The sequence below is a fragment of the Pocillopora verrucosa genome, chromosome 4 (genome assembly GCF_036669915.1).
Source record: "Pocillopora verrucosa isolate sample1 chromosome 4, ASM3666991v2, whole genome shotgun sequence".
Classification (NCBI taxonomy): Eukaryota; Metazoa; Cnidaria; class Anthozoa; order Scleractinia; family Pocilloporidae; genus Pocillopora; species Pocillopora verrucosa.
The window spans coordinates 4547127-4566284 of NC_089315.1; the positions used below are offsets into that span (position 1 = coordinate 4547127).

Sequence of the window (19158 nt, forward strand, 5' to 3'; positions counted from 1 at the left end):
TTTCTTTCTACGAAAATAACCATCAAAATCGCGGTGCGTATTATACGCGGTTTCTATTGTTTTTCAAGTACGTCCTAATTTGCATACGTTATAAACACAAGAAAGAAAGTAACAAAAGCCCAGTAGTAATTGGTCTTTATTGGCTTGAGCTAAATAATCTACCGATGAAACATTTTCAATTTCGATCCACAAACACAACAAAGAAAGTAACGAAAGCCTCGTAGTAATTGGTCTTTATTAGCTTGAGTTAAATAATCTGCTAATGAAACATTTTCAATTTCGATCCATAAATAAATTTAGTAGAGTATTTAAGAAACAGCTGACGAGATAAACATTACGATCGTACCGTATTACTGTAATCACAAGCGACAAGAAATTCGAAATGGTAACGAAACTTACCACTGCAAAACGTCAGTTGTAGGAAGAATTAACGTTTTTTTTTGCTCTGAAAACTTTTGTTTATGAAAAATTTGGTCAAAAATCGGGGTGCGTATTATACATGGGCGCGTATTATACACGGGGAAATACGGTAATTTGCATACGCTTTGCATAAATATTTATTAAATTACTTACTTATTTGCTTTTGTCTTGGTTCTAAGTAATTATTGATTCATGACGTTTATCACCTCTTGGTCAACATTCAAACTTAGATACGACGGGTCTGAGGAATTCATACCTGTCTCGAAAAAATAACTTCCATAAACTCTAAGTTCCCGAGCGATTGATAAACAACGCAGTAGATCTTCGCTGACATCAAATGGTATCTTCTGAACAAACAACATGTTGCGCTTGTTCCAGCCTAGAACCCAACGTAAATCGCGAACACTTAACCAACATATTTGCCGCACCCATTTTCCATGGCATTTATAGTTCGCCTCATTTTTGTCTTTGTCAAACCAATCAATAGCGCGCATAACAAACGCGGGCTGCAAGCCAATGACACCCCCTGGAACTCCGGGGTGTTGTTGTAAAGAAGAGTAGAAAGTTTCCGGTGGACTCCTTGTATCTGAGAGCCACTCAATAAAATCGCGAGCAGTCTGGTTAAATACGATATATTCCACAAATCCTTTTGTAAGCCCGACGTGGTTTGCACCCTTAAAAAGTGTGATGTTGTAGGGTGGTGGTTTTTTCTTTCGAGATGTCTTGACAGGTTTGTATGCTTTGTGGTCTGAACCTTGCATTTGTCTTTTGAACTCGTATACATACTGCGTGCGACGTTTTAAGTCAGGATGGTGAAAGCTTTGAATATTGTTTTTACCGTTTAGCGCGCGTAAGGCGCGCACTAGTTCTCGATTGTTATAAAGAGGGAAATCCTGGCCAACGAGGTTAATCAGATACTTCCAGTCTTTGCCAGTGTTGAGCAAGTCCTCCATACAATTGAACTGCGCGTATAAGATACTGATATGCGGATAAATGACATCGACGCTTTTCTTCGCCAATAGCACATTCGGTAAGCATCGAATCAACTCCGTTGCCGCTGCACAGAAAGTTGGTGAAGACTTCAAGTCAATGTGAATGCAGTATAGGTTTTGAGGCATGTAAATGGCTTGAAGGAGTTTCTCTAAGAGCGAGGCTGATTTGTACACGGAGATCGTGAAAGCTATTGGAAATTCAAGTTCTGACTGAGTAGGTGCAGGGTGGCTAAATTGTTGCTGGACTATGGAGGTACACTCTTTAGTCCTGTATGTTTGGTAAATGATGTCATCATCACTAATCAAAGTTGTATTGCCAAGCTCGATTGAAGGATCACTTTGGATCTTCGCTACACATTTATTCCAGTCTTTTTTCTAAAACCGTGATGAAAAAAACAACAAAAACAAAACAAAACTAGATGTTAGTCATAGTTTTGAAGTGTCTATATACTCTCATGACGTACACATTAAACTTAGTTAAATCTCTTGCCGCCTTATCATATGTTTTTCCATATTAGTGTGTAGAAGTAAACTCTTTCGCTGTCTGTACTCGAGCGTAGTAATCCATTCAACGGGAGCTCATCCCGGTTTCCAAAGCATGAAGTGACCAGGAGAATGACTTCGCGCCCCGGATGGGATGCCTGTTTATCGCAAGGTTCCTCCCCCCTTAACACCAGCATTTGATCAGGCATCCCTGACAGTTCACCAATACCCATTGTTGGTATCTAACTAGTCTCGAACTCGTGCCCAGACATTTCCCAGCCAAGCGCTTAGTTGTATTTACACGGTAGGATCTGGGTAAGAGATTAGTACCCAACTCATGGTTGACGGGTATTACTTAACTCGACAAGGAAAGGGATAAAAGCCGATCGATGTCTACATTGAATGCTATTGGCTCTGAGAACTGTGGTGTCATGGTCAGGGGATGTGGCAACCGATTTGATTCCTGCTTCTTCCGTGAAAGTAAATCTATTATTTGTAAGGTGAGGGACGATTGGAAGAGAATTTCCTATCATAGATATGGTTTTTAAAAAACTAAATAGTCAGGGGGCTGGCAGTTTGTATGCTATTTTGGTCTCATTAATATCCATTCTAGGAGAAAAGGGTAGGTACTAACAGGTGTATGTACATGCTATTTGAACCTAAATGCAAAAAACACAAATTTTTTTTTAAACTCGAAGGTAGCTATGATTTTTAACTTGCATCTAAAAGTGAAATTGACTCGATTGGATTGTAAGCTTTTGTCTTTCTTGTTAAGAGAAACCAAGGAAATATATTGGAATTGAAGAGTTATACTGACTCACCAATTGATTTTTCTGTTGTGAGTTTTTTACTTCTTGTCGAGCAATCCAGAAGGTTAGGACCATGGATAGGACCAGAAAACAAGAAACCATTCGAGTCTTAAATTTGCGCCGTCTGATACGAAATGGAAACATTACCCTTTTCAGGTGAGAATCTGCAGGAAACAAAATGGTTTAAAATAAAACATCAGTCACACTCTGTGTTACTACGCATATGAGCATATATAAATGAATATTTGCGCGTTACAAGTATTAAATTTATTATTATTACTACTGTTATTATTTAGCAGTGGTGAAAATAAGGCCTGTACGTGATTTGAACCCACGACCTTCGTGATACTGGTGCATGCAGCGTTAACTTGATTAAATGCAAAGATTGTAATTTGGAGAAACAAAGGGAATCTACGTATGAGTGATTTAATGACGAAATTTTAATTTATTGAAAATATCTCTGTACTTTGCGATAACTTTCCCGATAACTTCTTAATTTTGTTCGTCATAAATATCAAATTCATTATTATCAGTATCACTACCTTGATTAAATGCAAAGATTTACAAATGCAATACATCAACTGGAAACCGTGATTGCATGAGTGAATCCGGTTGCGAGATATTTTTCTCAACTCGCATCAACTAAGTCAGCCGAAGTGGAGCGCGCACATGATGCAGCCTAGCCTGGAATAACCGAAAAATAAAAGCTTTGCTACGCTGTTGAAATAACAAATGCAATCCTTACTTGAAAAATGTTTCAGACAATACTATCGGTAACCAATAAAATCCCTCTATATTATACTTTACATCCAGCCGTATACCTTACAATATTTACATGCATCTGTTCAGAAGAATTACAAGCAGGTTGCTATGCTTGTTTTCCATTTGTTGTTCGTTTGTTTTATTTCGTTCGCTCTGTAGTTGTTTTGTTATCGATCGGGAAATCGAGACTTATGAAAAAATTAACAAGAGCAACTGCTTCTCTCAGGACCAGGCATGAAGAGATTCTTGAATCGTATATTGTTCAATACAAATAAGTTATCACGTACCGTTTTCCACCATTATCCAAGCTTTCTAACACCTACTCAAGCACAAAGAATCTTCGGCTGATTCTGCGAATATTTACTTTGAAGTCCTCGGTCATTTCCTTGAAATTTGATTAACCAATAACTGAACAAGTGCCATAATGGTTTTCTTACCAAAAGACTCAACGTCGGAGATCAGAGCAAATCAAAAATCTTGATTTTAAAACGACCATGGCTTTCAGTTTCGTCTCGGAATTCATTTATTCATTTCTCATTATCAATCTGGCACAGTTATGCAATTGAGCCGTCAAGAAGGTCGGGTTGAAATTTTGAAAACCTAATGGCGAAGGAACTTCAGTCAGTTGTATGACCTGTGCGTCTCGCTTCGTTTGAAGTGTTCCTTTTATGCAAATGTTTAAAAACCATAAGGTCACGAAACAGTTTCATTTACTCACCCCACTAAGCAAGATGCAGTCAGCAGCACTAAACTACTTTCTTACATGTTAAGCAAATCAGACGAAACTTCGACGACTGAATTTCATCATTTTTTGAACTCTCATCTGCGAGTGTCATACGCATCAAAAGAGGCTTATTATTCAACTAGCAGCAGTAGTATTTGGATGTTCCGCATAACTAAGTCTATATCCTAAAAAAAATAGCTGCTATATCGGTGGTTAGATGTTATGCAAATTTGACATTGCCTTTCTCGAAAAGGGTACGTTACTGAAGTAAGCCTGATCGCAAACGCCCATGCCTAGTATCGAAATAGAAATTTACGCATAATTTAGAATTAAAAGGTCGAAAACGATAGAGAAATTTAACAGAATCTGTCCCTACATGCATCGAGCTACTTTTGAGATGATTGCATTCAGAGTTTTGTGAAGAAAGGATGTTGAAAAATCTTGCTGCACCAACCTTCAAATTCCCCGCGTTTAATTTATTTGGACAACATTATACATGCTGTGGCGATTTGCTTTTTTCGCTTTTAATTTTCGGAGGGGTTTGCTTTTTTTCGATTTTGCTCTCTTTCTGGTTTTGTTTAACCAGAAAAGGGCAACGTAAATGATGGCTGACATTTGGTCAGTTTAAAAAAAAGTGTCGCATGGACCGTATTTGAAAAAATTGCTTCTCCACTTACCAAAATCTAACATCGCTAACGCCCTCGACTGTTATCGATGAATTAAACGGGAAGAATTTGCTTCAAATTGGAAAACATATTCTTCTTGATTCATTGGGTCCAGTACAAAAATATTATATTTGAAAAATTCCGACCGGCTCGTGGACACAGCTGTAAAACAGATCATATCCATGAATGGTAAGTTTTGTGTCATTATGACATACATTCCTGGCATACATACATATTTATCATACATACACACATATTTATTCAAACTCATTTACACAAATGACATACATAAATTCGAAAAGGGAGTTTTGAGGTTAACCCTTTCACAAAAAGGGCAAATTTTTAAATTATTTTTTTAATTTTAGTCGGCCCCATACGATTACATAACTCTATTCGACCCTGTTCAAATTTTAAAATTGATTCGTCTCCAATCTTAAGTAAATGGCTGTTATTTGATCTCTAGGCTGTTTTTTTTAAGAGTAAATGTCAATAAAAATCACAGATTATCGAAAAAGTCGCGGACACGGTCAAAAATCGATTTGGTTCATTTTTTGCCTGTGGGTAGCCTTATCTAGTAAACAAACGGAAATGGGGTTAGATTTTTGAAGTATGCACTTTAACGGGAATAATCTGTTTTAACATTTCCGGGGGTAAATAGCTCAAATTTCACCAAGCGCGATCCTGAAAAAACGCGTCGGACACAAATAACTGTTTTGGTCAGTTATATATTCACTGGCTGTTAAAATGACTAGAAACATATTAAAATGTCCATAACTACACTTGATTTTTATATACGGAGACAGGAGAAACAATTTTCGACTTTTGCTACCCTTTGAGAATCACGCCATAATTCTGCATAATTCTACACACAACAGGTTAAACAGTTGAATTGCACTCAAAAGGTTAAATTTGGCACAAAGCCGTCAGTTTCCGTTTACTTTTCATCTGGTGGACATGGATTCGAGCAATAGCATCCCTTCTGCACTCGCCAGTTTCGAATTTACTGAAAGCTGTCCAACACAAAGATAAGGAGGTTTCACAAGCAATCGTGAGCTCGAGTGACTAAAATCCGATATGTAGGACTCTGCTGTCACGCAGGTACACTCCTGGACTAATTGTGTGAGTCGTGCGATGAATGGCTTTTTCCTCTTCTGAGGTGAAATGTCAGAAATATCCAGCCCAAGGTCGATGCACATGTCTCTTAGCCTATCCAGTCTTAAAGTTGTGAGTGGACGTTTTTGTACAAGTTCGTAGATGTTTAGATCGAAAGATACAATCGGATGTTGAATAGCCACATCTCTCATCACATTTGCACACACTGCAGATAGATAACTCTCAGCTTCGGCGGAAATTTCGTCCTTGTCGACGCTCTTCATGTCCACTTCTGAGATTTCACTAGCTTTTGCTCGGTTACCGGCGGCTGTAACTTCTAATCGCTTCTTTGCTGAAAGACGGCTGAAGAAGCCACTAATCTGCTGCGACGTAAGGACTTCATCAGGTTGAAATCGACGTCCCCCCGCTTGGTCTCTTGCTAGGCTCATGATTTTCGAAACTTCCTGTGGATCGCTTTTCCGTCCACTAAACTCCACTTTTTGAAATTGGTCAGTTAAGAATACGGTCTGTTTCCTTGTAAAACGCACCTTTTTCTTAATTGTCTTCAGGGCCCAACCCATTGGAAGAGGCGGCAAGCCGTCTCTCTTTCATTGTGCAGCAACTTGAACGCTTGGTATTCGACTGCGTCCCTCCATCAGCTTGGAAGAATATTCTCTTTTAGTTTTATCGTAGAGAGTTTCCTGTTCGAGCATCATTTGGTGTTTTCCAGTATCTAGGTGTGTCTGGAGGTTTGCAAAGCGACTGTAGGCTTTTACACATCCTTCTTCTGGACACGGGAAAAGCATGTCATCTGGCTTATATTCCCCAATACAGCTTCGATCTTGGTTTTCGCTTTCAGTTAAGAAATTTGCTTTGACAGAGCTTTCCTTAATATGTCGGTGTCTCACAATCTTGAACGTCGGTGCGCCACTTGGACTCTGCGATGGCGAGTCTAGGATTTCCAATTTTTCGGGCTACTTCATGAGGGTCTGAATGGGGGTACTTCGATAACACTAAACACTTTTTTGACTGTATGACATTAAACAGTTAATTTTCAGCCATTTTAACACTAACATTAAAAAATTCGTTGTAACATTTTTTCCCATAAACAAACAAACCACACCCTAAAAGGGGAAATATCTATGTTGGGCCTATGTTTATTGTCTCAAAGAGGTTTTTTTGGCCATTTTCCAACAATTCGGAATTATTTCAAGACTTCCGAAGAGTGAGGAAGATATCCGAAAGCTGCCGAAGATTTCCGAAAGCTGTCGAAGATGTCTGAAGGCTGCCGAAGATGTCCGAACACTGCTGAAGATGTCCAAAGACTGCCGAAGATGTCCACTGAGACTGCCAAAGATGTCCACAGACTTATGACCGACGAAGACTACCGCAGATTTGGCTTGTATAACTCATGACAATCTATTCTTAAAGCGCTTTTACAGCGAGGATTCACCAACCGTGACCACTTAGAGAGAATATACTAGTAACAAATCAGATTACGATATTCAAATCAAACAGCCAATGGGATAGAACATCGAAATAAACAGTAAAATTAAGCAAATTTACGGACTGCCATCCGTTGTATGAATACCTCAGTATGATTGGTTGGCTTTGTGAGATGGTCCCAGTTGGTGTATCTGCACTGTAAACAAAAAGAGATAAATACGAAAATTACAAGGAAAATGAGAGTTAACATATATGAGTGTTTAAATTTGACTAGTAATGAATGCAATAACAGAATATTCTTTTACCAATAAGATCGGCTACAGTACTCACAATGTATAATGGTCAACAAAAATGATAGACATGTCACTCCATCCTGGCCAAAAACATTTGATTATATTCCATACCTGAATAGTCGCGATTGTCCCAACTGTTTCTAGAGACCAAGGCGGAAATGAGCGCGGGTGGTGCGACCAAATCTGCTGAACGTTATGTCCGTATCATTATCCGCATCGCTCTCCGAGTCGGTGTCGAATTCATCCTCTTTCTCGGGGAGGTCTGTCACGTCACCAACTGCGACAACTCCGAGCATGCTTTCGTCAACAAAGGTGATTCTCGGCACTTCGTTTGTAGCTCGTGGAATATTTGTATCCTGGTCGACTCGTTCTTCATTGTCTGTCCCTGGATCAGCTTAAACATCCTCTTGGAATGTTACTCTAGTACACGATGGCGTACTGGAATATACAGCTGGCGGCAGGGCTCCCGCTTTGTCTTTTGTTGATTCGCTTCTTACCGTACTTGACAGGTCGATACCTGTCAACCAATTCCTTCATGGCTGCCTCAATGTTGGGGTCAACGTTATCAGCTGGAGGAGGTTTCATCAAATCTACGTCCCGTAACTCTACACTGGATTTAGGCACTGGATAATAAGACTTCTCAAGTGTGAAGTACTTCGCACCCCACTTCGTTGTTCTCTTTAAAGATTCCTTTGAAATTGTTCCAAAGTCTTGAGTATACTGAAGAGCGGTGAAAGTCTCGTTTTTGAAGTGGGAGACTGCATGAAGGTTCTCCACCTGAGTTGTTAGCAGCGTACGCAGGTCAATGTCACCAAGATAGTCCTCGTTTACATTCTTAACGTTATCTCGTAGCTGTTCCATACCTCTTTCGAGAAGCACCAATGACTCCTGTGTTTTGCTGGAAACAGTTCCTTCAGGGCCATTTATTGTTGCCGTTTCTTTCATTTTATAGTGCTGTTTTACTTCAGCGACTGTGTTTTTAATATAAGCATTTACAGATGAAACATTGCACACAGCATCTTGAAGAGATAATTGGACCGCGTCGATTGTATGTGCACCAATTCCAAAACTATCATAGAGACATTCGAGGTTGCGAAGAAAGGACACTTTGCCAGTAAGCCCCGAAGCTAGTTTGATTGTTTCAGCAGCTATATCGGAAACAAAAAAAATTTTCTACAAGGAGCAGATTGCATGAAATTGTGTAAATGAGCAGCTTTCTTCAGTTCCATCAACGGTTCCTTCATGGCCAGTACCCAACAAGGTCTCGACTGTTGCACTTAAGGGATTAAAGGTCTTAACCTTTGGATCTTTGTTATCGGCGAAAACAATGTTGCCCTCATGACCATACAGCCTCCTGATTTCCTTACAAGAATCTGAAGAATTCCGCAAGAATCGCTCGACATTGACAGAATCGAGGTTACAACCATATAACCCTCCAGCTGCGCTAGTTGCAGCCAAGTATGCTGATTGCCGCAGAACATAAAGAGATTCAACACTTGTCACGTCATTGGAGTAGTTTATCTGTCTCAGCCTACTACCAATGATAGCCACTCCATTGTACTCTAACTCCAGCTGCATTATGATTCTCTGCTCATCATCTGCACACAAGAGGATATCCTTACTTGCCGCACAGATGGAAGTTGATTTATTTAAAGGGGGGTTAATCTGGACAATTTGTTTATTCAGTTCTCGACTTGTGCAGCTAAAGATCTCAGATGTGTCGTCAACCGCTTCTGTAGAACTGGACCTGTACCCTCAAGTGACAATCTGAAACGACTAAGCTGCGAGAGCAAATCAGCTCGCGATTTTAGGCGTCCGGGTTTGAAAAGTACTTCGCCTTTCAATTCAATGAAACGGATTGCTGATGAGCCTCTCTCTGCAACGAAGACTACGCCATTGGTAAAGCATAGGTCACGCGCATCCTTGAATACTTCCCTCCGAACATTTACATCGACTGGTCGGTGTAAAAGCAGTTCTACGAGACTATCGAGAGTCGAAATCGTAGTCTAACGCCAGTACTTTGCCTTGAGGCCCAATTTCAAGTGCAATTGGTCTTTTGCAAACACTACTTTGGTTGGATTTCCATAAGCGATACTTTTCAGGAACTATTGTGTGGATTACCAAACGTGTCCCCTACGTACGTCTAGTACTGAGGGTCTAGTAAGGCGCATTATCGGTTCTAAGGAGAAGAGCATTTCAGCTTTGGCTCACTGTTCGCGAGTGATTTTCTTGATTTTTTTGCAGAATTTAAAAGAGCAGATAAAATTTGAAAATCCTTAAAAAAAAATTTGGGGTCTCCTTTCAAACACTAAACAGTATTTTTTTCAGGAACAGTAAACATTAAAAAAAATGGCCAATTTAACAGTAAACACTAAAAAATATGGACAAATAACACTAAACACTAAACCCCATTCAGACCCTCCTTCATGGCTCCTTCGAACTTGGCCCATGGCACTACTTTATCGGAACCCACATTGAATGCTCTCCACACTCGTGTGTCACTTTCATCATACTCAAAATTGTTGAGTAAGCTTATGCCATCCCATTTGATATTAAAGGTGCTTGACGGTTTGGCAGCAACATAACTTGCTTTCTCTCCTCTGGTTTCTTGGCCAGATTCAATGGCTATTTTGAACTGTAGAGCGTTGATGACATCATTGCCTTCGTTTACGTACCTTCCAACGTACCTTCCCTTGATTGTTGCCGCTTTGCGATCACATACCCCCTTTCTACCTTGAGGGTCCGAAAAGTCGTTTCTTACAACAGCCACTCCCATGGCATCACCGGCCAGCTTAGCTGAGATGATTGAATTTCCGCTGTGTTAACAGCCAGCGTTATCTTGTTTGTAATAAGCCATTTCCAGCTCTGGAATTTCCTTTTTCAGGGTAGTGAGGCAGTCAAGCATAATCGAAGCCACAGTCACACTGTCTTGGGCGCAGCTTTGAAATACGTGAACATGCGGTGTCTGCGATTCAAAGTTCTTAGAACCCTCTGACCGTCTTATGGCAATCCTCGCTTCGCAAACCAATCTGACTGTGCCTCTCGATATTTTCGGGGCATATATTTTATTGCCTAGTCCTGGACTAACAACACCGATCGGCTGTCGAGTTTGGCTAAAACTGAATGCTTCGCCTCAGCTTGGTGGACTGAACGTAGCTGATGGGCTTTCCAGCAAATGATATCATCCCTTGCCTGTTTGATGGTAAGTTGCATGTCAGCTTGATCTTCTGCTGACAAGAGTGCACTTGAACACTCATCTTCTATGGTACATAGTACCTCCTGTAACTCATAACACTGCTCATATGACTCCTTATGGAGATGGTCGCAGGAGCCCCGAAATTCAGCATTGCTCGGGTCACTTGGCGCGTAAATTCAACAATGATCGGGAACCTTTGAGGCCTCCACTGCATGTACCTAAAATAAAAAGTAAAATGAAAAGCGCGTGATTCAATGTATGTTTACAGAGCATTGCATGCGCATATGATCGACATTTCAAAAAGATTACTTAATCGATTCTCAGCGTTGTATACATGTGTGTAAGCGTATAACAGTGAATTGTAAACTGTTGTTTCATCAATTAAGCATAAAGAAGACTTGGAGAGAAGGAAAGAGGTAGCCGTGAATCATAGTAAGAAGTTTACTACATCACCTCTGCAAAGGCAACGCATAATTATAAAATATGCACCCACCTTGTAGTCGCCCTTTAGGTACTGCTTCGAAAAACGAAGTTGCTGCTTAATTTCCCTCGCTCATTGCTGAGTCTTGCCACAGTCAACAAGCTTGTCTACGAGTTTTTCTAAGCATCAAATGCTTCCACTCCTGATGCTGAAAAGTTATCAAGTCCTTGCAGAGACTTGCGAACAGATGAAGAACACACGGCCCAAACTCTCTGTAGAGTTCTCTTACTCATAGGCTCAAAGTTGGTTTCACAGCAGTATTGATACTATTGGACAATACGCTCTTGTATCATTGTTCTGATGACATTGGGTGTTTTTATGATCTCGCCAGTCGACAATTTTAGAAGTTTTTCCCCGAAAGGAACATCTTGAGTAACGTGTGGACTCGTTATGAAAGAAACAAAATGTTCTAATCTTACAGGTTCAATTCTCATTCTCCTTTTCTCCTGATTTGGAAGAGGAGCAGCTCTTCCGTGTATCAGGCTTCACGAAAATCCCGCTTCTTGCTAAGATAAGTTCAATCTCTGTCTCAGCACCTGAAAATTGTAGAAAACGCTTGTGGCTTCCTCTGCGCCACAAACGCCACCCACAATATCATGTAAAGATTAAGACATTCTTTTTCTGCTGGAGTTAAAGCAACCGTTGTCTTTATTCCCTTCACCGACGATTATTACGCTTTTGTTTTTTGTTTACTTTCGTTAACCGATCACATATGTTTTCCGTAGGAAAATTGTATCGTTATTTTCGTTCCATAAGGTTTTCACTGTACGGTTTATATTTGTGAAATTTTGTAAAGTCTATTTCTTTGTTGTATCGTTCTCGTTCATGATGGCAATATATTTCTTTAGATCTCATATGTGAGGCAGAATGAATTGTTTGTTGATCTCGTTACGTGACAGATTATCATATGTCACGCAGCGTGACAGGAACCTGTGAAAAATTAAAATCCGGCAAATCGCTAGCGTTACCTGCCGTTTTGTACGGGACCCTTTTTGTGTGAGACGTCAAAAAAACCAAAATTAGGATCAAAGTAGACTAAACGTAACCGGGTTGTGACACGCTGTAGAAAATGACAACAACAAGTAACTTTATTTTACTCATCCCGGCTCAGTGGCTTCAATGAGTTAGCCGGTCGGCCCCCTACACACCAAATTGCAAAGGACAGTACTTCGAAAATATCTTCCAAGCGGAATAACAAGGGCCTATAAAAGATTTCTAGGGTAAGGAACTATTGATGTCAAAGCAAAAATAAAAAGCTAAGTGAGGCTGCGACTCAAACAATGCTTTGCATGTGTCATTGCAATGTTGATTTTGTTCATTTCAATATGGCACCATTTTACAATTTTAGCGAAGTTTGGTTGGTTGGTACATCAAAACAGCAGAAGATACCAGAAAAATGAAACGATGAATTTGAAGACCCACCTTATAAGCCCTCGTGATAGTATTGCTGGAGATTTTGAGAAACTGCCACATGCATTTCTGCCACACTACATTAGGCCGGGTTTGGCATGAATTAAATATGGCGAACACGCCCACTGGTAATTAACCCGTGGTTTCGTCAACTTGGTAATGGAAGGTCACATGTATATATTTAAAGCTAGAGAAGTCCTGCTGTTGCATTTTAGTTCATGCAAGGATGGCCTGAAAACTGCATAATTTAGAGCTGGCAGGCACTCATTTTCGATCATGCAATTAGTATCGATTTATTTCCGTTAAAATGAATATTTACAGAAACTAACCTCACTTCACTTTAAGTAGTACCTATAGCTACCTGCAGACAAAAAATGGGACGAAACGATTTTTTTACCACGTCCGCGATTTTGTTATTTTTCTTTGATTTTTAGAGACATTCACTCTTAATTCGTTATAACACCACAAAATTGCAGCGATGTTTTAATTAATTTGAAGAGGAAGGAGTTTGTAGGAAGCATATTCAGTAAAATCCTGGAATAACATGAAGTGCTACCCAAACAGTCAAACAGAAACTCGAGACATCTCTTGATTCACTCGCACTCCGTAAATTTTAAATTGAGTCTCCCATCAACGCCAGTCAATAGGTGGTCACTGTCTGACGTGAAGAGCCGGATGTTTACACGATCCTTTAAATAAATTAGCAGGATCAGAGAGGTCACGTGTCTATGCGTAACAAGTTGGAGACACGTCTCACTGATGGAACAGTGATTGGACCAATCATCATCTCCTCAATGAACCAGAAGGATAATAAGTGACGGTGTCGAAGTGTTATATATAACCATTTTGTGCGCAATCATTGTGGGATAGTTAGTATTCCAAGCTTGCAAATAATCTTTATTCGTATCGTGAAAATTTCCTCATTCGATGATAACAAGTGTTAAGTTTTTGCGTGGTGAGTTATCTACTAACAAATAGATCTCCAGGTCGTTTTCGTTATGCGCATGCGTATTAAGAACTATGACGCTTTGCTTGAAAAAAAGGTAAAAAGGAAATGATACAACGACCCAGGAATTTTTTAAATCGAGCAATGCTTGTGTCAAGTTTGTTTCACTGTTATTATTTGACATTTAAGTATCTAAAGGCAAAAGAAAAAATATTACTTCTCTCACAATTAATGAAACAGAAGAAATAAGGAAACAAAAGAAGAGAGCAAACAAGTGTGAGAGAGGGAGGAGAGTGGGAGGGGAGGGAGAAGAGGGGGAAGGGGAGGGAGGAGAGTGGGGAGGGGAGGGGGAAGTGGGGGCAAAAGGAATTTGATGAAAAAACAAACAAACAAACAAATAAACAAACAAACACTTGTACAAAAACACAAAAAGACGAATGGGAATGAAGAAAACCAAGCAAAGCTACCAAAAACAAAATTCAAAATCAGCCATAAATTGGTCATGCAGCATTTATTTGTTATTTGCTTCTTGGCATAAAAAATAAGACAGTGAAGTCCCAACCATGAACAGAGAAAAACGCTTTGTTTTTCACAAAAAAATAATCATATGTATAATAATTAAATCCCCTATGCCTTCTGCCCACGATTGCTGACATAAACATTAATGAAAGTTTAACACTTATACTTCAAAAATGTATGGAAAATAACCCCTGGAAATAAAGAACATGGAAAATAGTACATTATTTCACACCAACTTTGTTTGTTTTCAAATCTGTTTTCCCCCTTAGTAAGGTCTTTTATTGCTTCTTCAATGCGTTTTATTTTAGATTCAATTAAAATATATTTTACATCTGATCTATTCAAATAGCCATAAGTTATCTGATCATTAGGCTAGCTCCAATAAACTCTTAACTTAACATTTTTAACACTCAGCACATAGTAATTTAAAATAACTATTAATTATACTCTTGCATTAAATACAATTCTCAAATTCTCAAGAGGTGCACAATGTAATTTCCTTCGAATATCTTGGTGCAAGGGAGGAAACTAAAGTACCCTCAAAGCTATGGACCCTAATTACACATAAATAAATTGCCAGGAGTAATAAGGCATTATTATTACTATGAATGTTTAACAGATAAGTTGTGATTCTTTACTATGGTGAAGTGCAATGGGTGACTAAATCTTATACAGGGTATTAATATATGTTCAGCTGAACTGTACACACATTTTGAATGGTTATCACTCATAATATATTGGAAGACACACAGAAATGACGTCACCAATAACAACATTTTGCTTCCTTATCAGTCATAAAACAAATAGATTCCATTTTGCCACAGCTCTGTACAGTCTGTAATAGATCATAGAAGACACCACAATGAGACAGACTTGACTGCACCTCGTGTGCCACTGTTGACATCATCTGTGACCTATTACTGAATGGAAATATCACCCCACAGAATTTAATCATTAATTTCATGTTTTGTTTTGCATTCACTTTAACAAATTCAAATTTCATATAATGTAAGGAGAGGTCTTATGGGAAATATGAAGGCATGAAACTCTGGCATGGAAAAGTTATCAAGCCATGTACATATAAATGCTAACATGTGTAACTAACAGAAAGAACTCCATGCCAGTAAGTAATTAACATGTTTCATGGTTAAGACAAAGTTGTTTAATGATAAATACTTGTATGTTGTATTTTTACTGTGTAATGACAACTGTGAAATTTTTTCTAATCTATTTTTTTGAGTCTTTTTCATTTTTTTTCCAGAGTAAAAGAGCATTTGAAGGTAATTGAATATTAAATTTCTCCATTTATTTCCCTGAACTCTACTAATGCAGTTAAACAAAATACTTATGGAATAGGAAGAACAATTTAAATATTTATTAGAGTTACTATAATAACATCTATCTTGGTAGTCAGAACCTACATAGCATCAATATTCTAACGTTAGTATCAACTTGTTACATAACTAATGCATTCTCCATCAGCGAGTCAGCACTAGCTCTCAATCTTTCTCTAAATTGCCCTGCTAAACTCCTAGCAGCTAAAGTAAGAATTTGTCTTTTGGAAGAACCTAGAAAAGAAAAGAAAAAAAAGAGTTTGATATCGCTTATTCTCCAAATAGCAAGGCAAACCAGCCCAAGCCTTTACAGCTGTAACAAATATAACTGGCGAGTTGTCACAAACTGTCACAAACAGTCACTTGTATTTGGTAAAATCACATTGTTAAGTAACATTAGTCACCCATTTATAATTTTGTTCCTTAATCCTTAATGTTTGATTCAGGAGTGATACTGTAAGGAGAGATTTGATGCTCGTCACTCTTGGGGATTAGAGAGTTAAGATAACACCACTTTTTAAAAGTGAACAAAAAAGTATAATGGTTGGATTTGGGTGGGGGAGCTGAACAGTTCTGCCTGAAAATCGTGAGTCAAACAAGCCTCCGATGCAAACTTATCAGCCAACAAAATTTTAAAATTTTGACTAAAAGTTTTAAAAAATGATTCAAAATAAAGTTCATTCTAACTCAAGGAATGCAGTATGTTTAAAATCAGCTGTACCTGATATTTTAGAATGCCAATCGCCATACTCTTGCCCAGAGCCAAGCATGACCTCCCCAAGAGTAAATGATAGCCCTGACCACCTTAGGTTGTAATTAGATGGGGTGCTTTCCTCTGCTTTCTTGATATAAAAACTTGGAATTTGGACTGATTGAGAGAATGTTTCAAGCTCTGTCTTTGAAGTTGGGTCACTCAGTGCAAGACATGTTAAACCAAACCACCTAGGAAAGAAAAATGTCAACTCAATAAATAAGTCTGGACAAAAAAGCAATTTGGCTTGAATCCAAGTTTTTTCTTAACTATTAAAATGGAGTTATTTTAAGAAGCCATTATATTGTTTTTCTTCAACTCCACTTTAAAGTCAACTCCCTTTTTTTGTTTGAACTGGGTACAAATAAAGAAGTTTTTGTTGCTGTTAAAATAGAGTTTTTATTATGCAAGAGGATACTTCATGTCACAGATATCATAAATCATTCTCTAGCTGAGAACAATCACTATGACTGTAAAGATACATCAAAGGGAGCAGTAACCTACTTGCCAGGTAACAGCTCTGACAACATTTCTTCCACTCCAATGATCACTTGACCTTCCTGCACTTTCTTTCCATGCACTAAACTGGCTATTCTATGCTGTGCTCCCTTCACCCCAGCTGAAAATCCTACAGGAAGGGGAGCAATCCCAGATGTCGAGGAATTTGACTGCACGGTAACATGTTCAAACACTTGACGGAACCCATCCTTTATTGCTTCTATGGCTTCAGTATCAGTGGTTGCAACAGCCAGGCTTATAGACTGTTCTCTTCTGTCTGCTAGCAAAAGTGAAAAAAATACATAAATATACATAGATTGACACTAGCTATACATCAGTTGGCCCCATGACCCCTGACAGTGACTAGGATCTAGGACTAATTTTTCCTTGCAATCAAAGAATTAACCCTGTATCAAACATTGAGGTCATGAGAATAAAGGAAATGATCACCAACATAAAAATCTCTTGACTATTACACAAATTCTCATTATCGGCACCTCAGGAAATGTATAGAGAACAGTTGGGAGAAAATACAAACTGATGTTAAGGTGTAAAGGGTTATGCAAATGAATCAAGAAAAATGGCTGATACTTGTTTTCTTTACACTGCTACATGCAGAGGTGTACATGTATTTTCACGCACTGTAAATTTTCACAATGAAATAACCTTTTCACCCCTAAGAATGGCTAGCACGTAATTTCTCCTCACAATATCACCTCTGATATCAAAAATAAAGGTTACCAGAATAAAAGATATGATCACTAATGAAATAAGCTCTTGATTGTTAAATTTAAAACAAATTCTCCTGGTAAGCATCATAGAGAACAGTTTGGAGAATATACGCTGTGAAGTAAGGGTGTGAAGGGTTATATGAAAGAACTAATTAGGTAGCATTACTCATGCTTCTTTCCTTTACAGTGCTATAAGTCAAAGTGTATGTTCACATACTGCAAATTATTGGTTTCAAACTGAATTTAAAATAAGATATTTCTGATACATGAATGTAACTGATGTTTACAACACAGCTCTTATAAATGGTGCAGAGGTTCAGTCTTTTGTGCTTTAAATCAACAATTAAAAGAACCTCCCTAAAAATCCAAATCAAGTTACTCACATAAGTAGTCCTCCATTTCTGGGTCAAGTGTTGTGATCACACTTTCAACTGAAGTCTGAAGAAAAATACACACAAGTTATGACAATTTTCAAAATGCTTTTAAGATTTATAACTGATTCTAAAAAATTATTAATATGAATTCTGCCCTTATGATAGTCTGCTTAAAGCTGGTTTTAAATTTGACTTTTCATCTGTTCTATTGAATAATTTGTTTCCACTGATTCAGGCCACTGCGATGACTTTGTTTTAGTTCAAATGACACTTAATCAAAGAGCATGCAAGAATAACACACTAGTGCTTTGACAGCCAACATCAGCCCAACGATATTGATATAACAACAGACTCACATAATTGTACTGGGTTTAAACCGATGTATGCTTTAGTGCAAAATCTTAAATTAACAAACATCAAAATTTGTCAGATGTTATTCTATAGATCATTACTTTCACACACTGTTGAACCTAATGAGGCTCATTTTGAAATAATTTTGATCGATTTGGAATTTAACAACGTTGCAAAACGTATGATAAGTGAATTGTTTTCATTCAACATATTTTAACAATACCTTGGTTTTCTCCATAATATTTCTACCAATGTTTTGTGTTGTTTGTAATCCAACCGACATTGCAGTGGACATCCAGCCCCAAACCCCGCTAGTTAAGTCATCATTCCCATCGCCATCCTGGTCAGAAGTTTGCCCCTGGCCTTGCCACGTCGATGATGAATTTGGAGATGATTTATCACTCTTATTTTCCATGAGATCACTTGCTGAAACATCCGTGCGAATCTTCTGCTGAACGGGGCTCGTTATTTGGGTCACCGAGTGCGAATGAACCGAAGTGACGCCACGTGAACTCGATTTTTTATCCCCAATGGAAACAGGAGAAGTAGAGGTGGACATGGTGCTCGACGAAGTCGAGTCGATTTTAACGTAACCTTCTTCTTCCAATGCGCTTTCCACTTCTTTCGTAATGTCCATCTCAGGTTAAAGATATTTCAAGTTCCTTTTAACCTTTGATCACGGGTTCTTGATACGAACAAATCGCAAAAAAGTAAAAAATATATTCATCAACAAGCACAAAAGTCAAGAGAATGCCATCAACTATTGATCAGGCTCCATGGCAGAGCCTCGCCTGGAAGTAGAAAATAGTACAGAGGGGAGGGGATGCTCGGGTAATAATTAGTCTCCTTAGTCATATTTAACAGGTTCTGGCACCCTAACC

General features: G+C 38.6%; 3 protein-coding genes, 1 non-coding gene and 1 pseudogene across 6 annotated transcripts; all 5 read right to left on the reverse strand.

Moving 5' to 3' along the window:
* Positions 1–8: 8 nt before the first annotated feature.
* LOC131769904 (beta-1,3-galactosyl-O-glycosyl-glycoprotein beta-1,6-N-acetylglucosaminyltransferase 4) lies at positions 9–4321 on the reverse strand. 2 transcript variants are annotated; one of them, XM_059085628.2, is made up of 3 exons: positions 4185–4321; positions 2717–2868; positions 9–1787 (listed from the first exon to the last, which is right to left on the reverse strand). In XM_059085628.2, the coding sequence occupies exons 2-3, from the start codon at positions 2846–2848 to the stop codon at positions 603–605; spliced, it is 1317 nt and encodes a 438-aa protein (XP_058941611.2). In that variant the 5' UTR covers positions 2849–2868; positions 4185–4321; the 3' UTR covers positions 9–602. The 2 variants fall into 2 exon arrangements, with proteins under 2 accessions (XP_058941611.2, XP_058941610.2); XM_059085627.2 differs by lacking the exon at positions 4185–4321 and adding an exon at positions 3754–4142.
* A 1475-nt stretch (positions 4322–5796) lies between these two features.
* Positions 5797–11797, reverse strand: LOC136280165 (uncharacterized; annotated as a pseudogene).
* Positions 8107–8631, reverse strand: LOC131773546 (uncharacterized). Its single transcript, XM_059085615.1, has one exon. It carries the CDS (start codon positions 8629–8631, stop codon positions 8107–8109), a length of 525 nt encoding a protein of 174 aa, XP_058941598.1.
* A 1683-nt stretch (positions 11798–13480) lies between the features above and the next one.
* Positions 13481–13582, reverse strand: LOC131769925 (small nucleolar RNA U13). Its single transcript, XR_009339090.1, has one exon. It is a non-coding gene; the product is annotated as a small nucleolar RNA U13 (small nucleolar RNA).
* A 633-nt stretch (positions 13583–14215) lies between these two features.
* On the reverse strand, positions 14216–19064 carry LOC131769903 (protein PRRC1). 2 transcript variants are annotated; one of them, XM_059085626.2, is made up of 5 exons: positions 18501–19064; positions 17936–17990; positions 16828–17098; positions 16294–16514; positions 14216–15806 (listed from the first exon to the last, which is right to left on the reverse strand). In XM_059085626.2, the coding sequence occupies exons 1-5, from the start codon at positions 18912–18914 to the stop codon at positions 15694–15696; spliced, it is 1074 nt and encodes a 357-aa protein (XP_058941609.2). In that variant the 5' UTR covers positions 18915–19064; the 3' UTR covers positions 14216–15693. The 2 variants fall into 2 exon arrangements, with proteins under 2 accessions (XP_058941609.2, XP_058941607.2); XM_059085624.2 differs by having other exon boundaries at positions 16828–17101.
* Positions 19065–19158: the final 94 nt, after the last annotated feature.

Coding starts and splice junctions, on each gene's coding strand:
- LOC131769904 (XM_059085627.2), bottom strand. Junction 1,788..2,716: donor CACAACAGAAAAATCAATTG/GTGAGTCAGTAT, acceptor TCACGGTTTTAG/AAAAAAGACTGGAATAAATG.
- LOC131773546 (XM_059085615.1), bottom strand. CDS start 8,631: ATGAAAGAAACGGCAACAATAAATGGCCCTGAAGGAACTGTTTCCAGC.
- LOC131769903 (XM_059085624.2), bottom strand. CDS start 18,914: ATGGACATTACGAAAGAAGTGGAAAGCGCATTGGAAGAAGAAGGTTAC. Junction 17,991..18,500: donor ATATTATGGAGAAAACCAAG/GTATTGTTAAAA, acceptor ATTTTTCTTCAG/ACTTCAGTTGAAAGTGTGAT. Junction 16,515..16,827: donor TCAGAGCTGTTACCTGGCAA/GTAGGTTACTGC, acceptor TTTCTTTCCTAG/GTGGTTTGGTTTAACATGTC.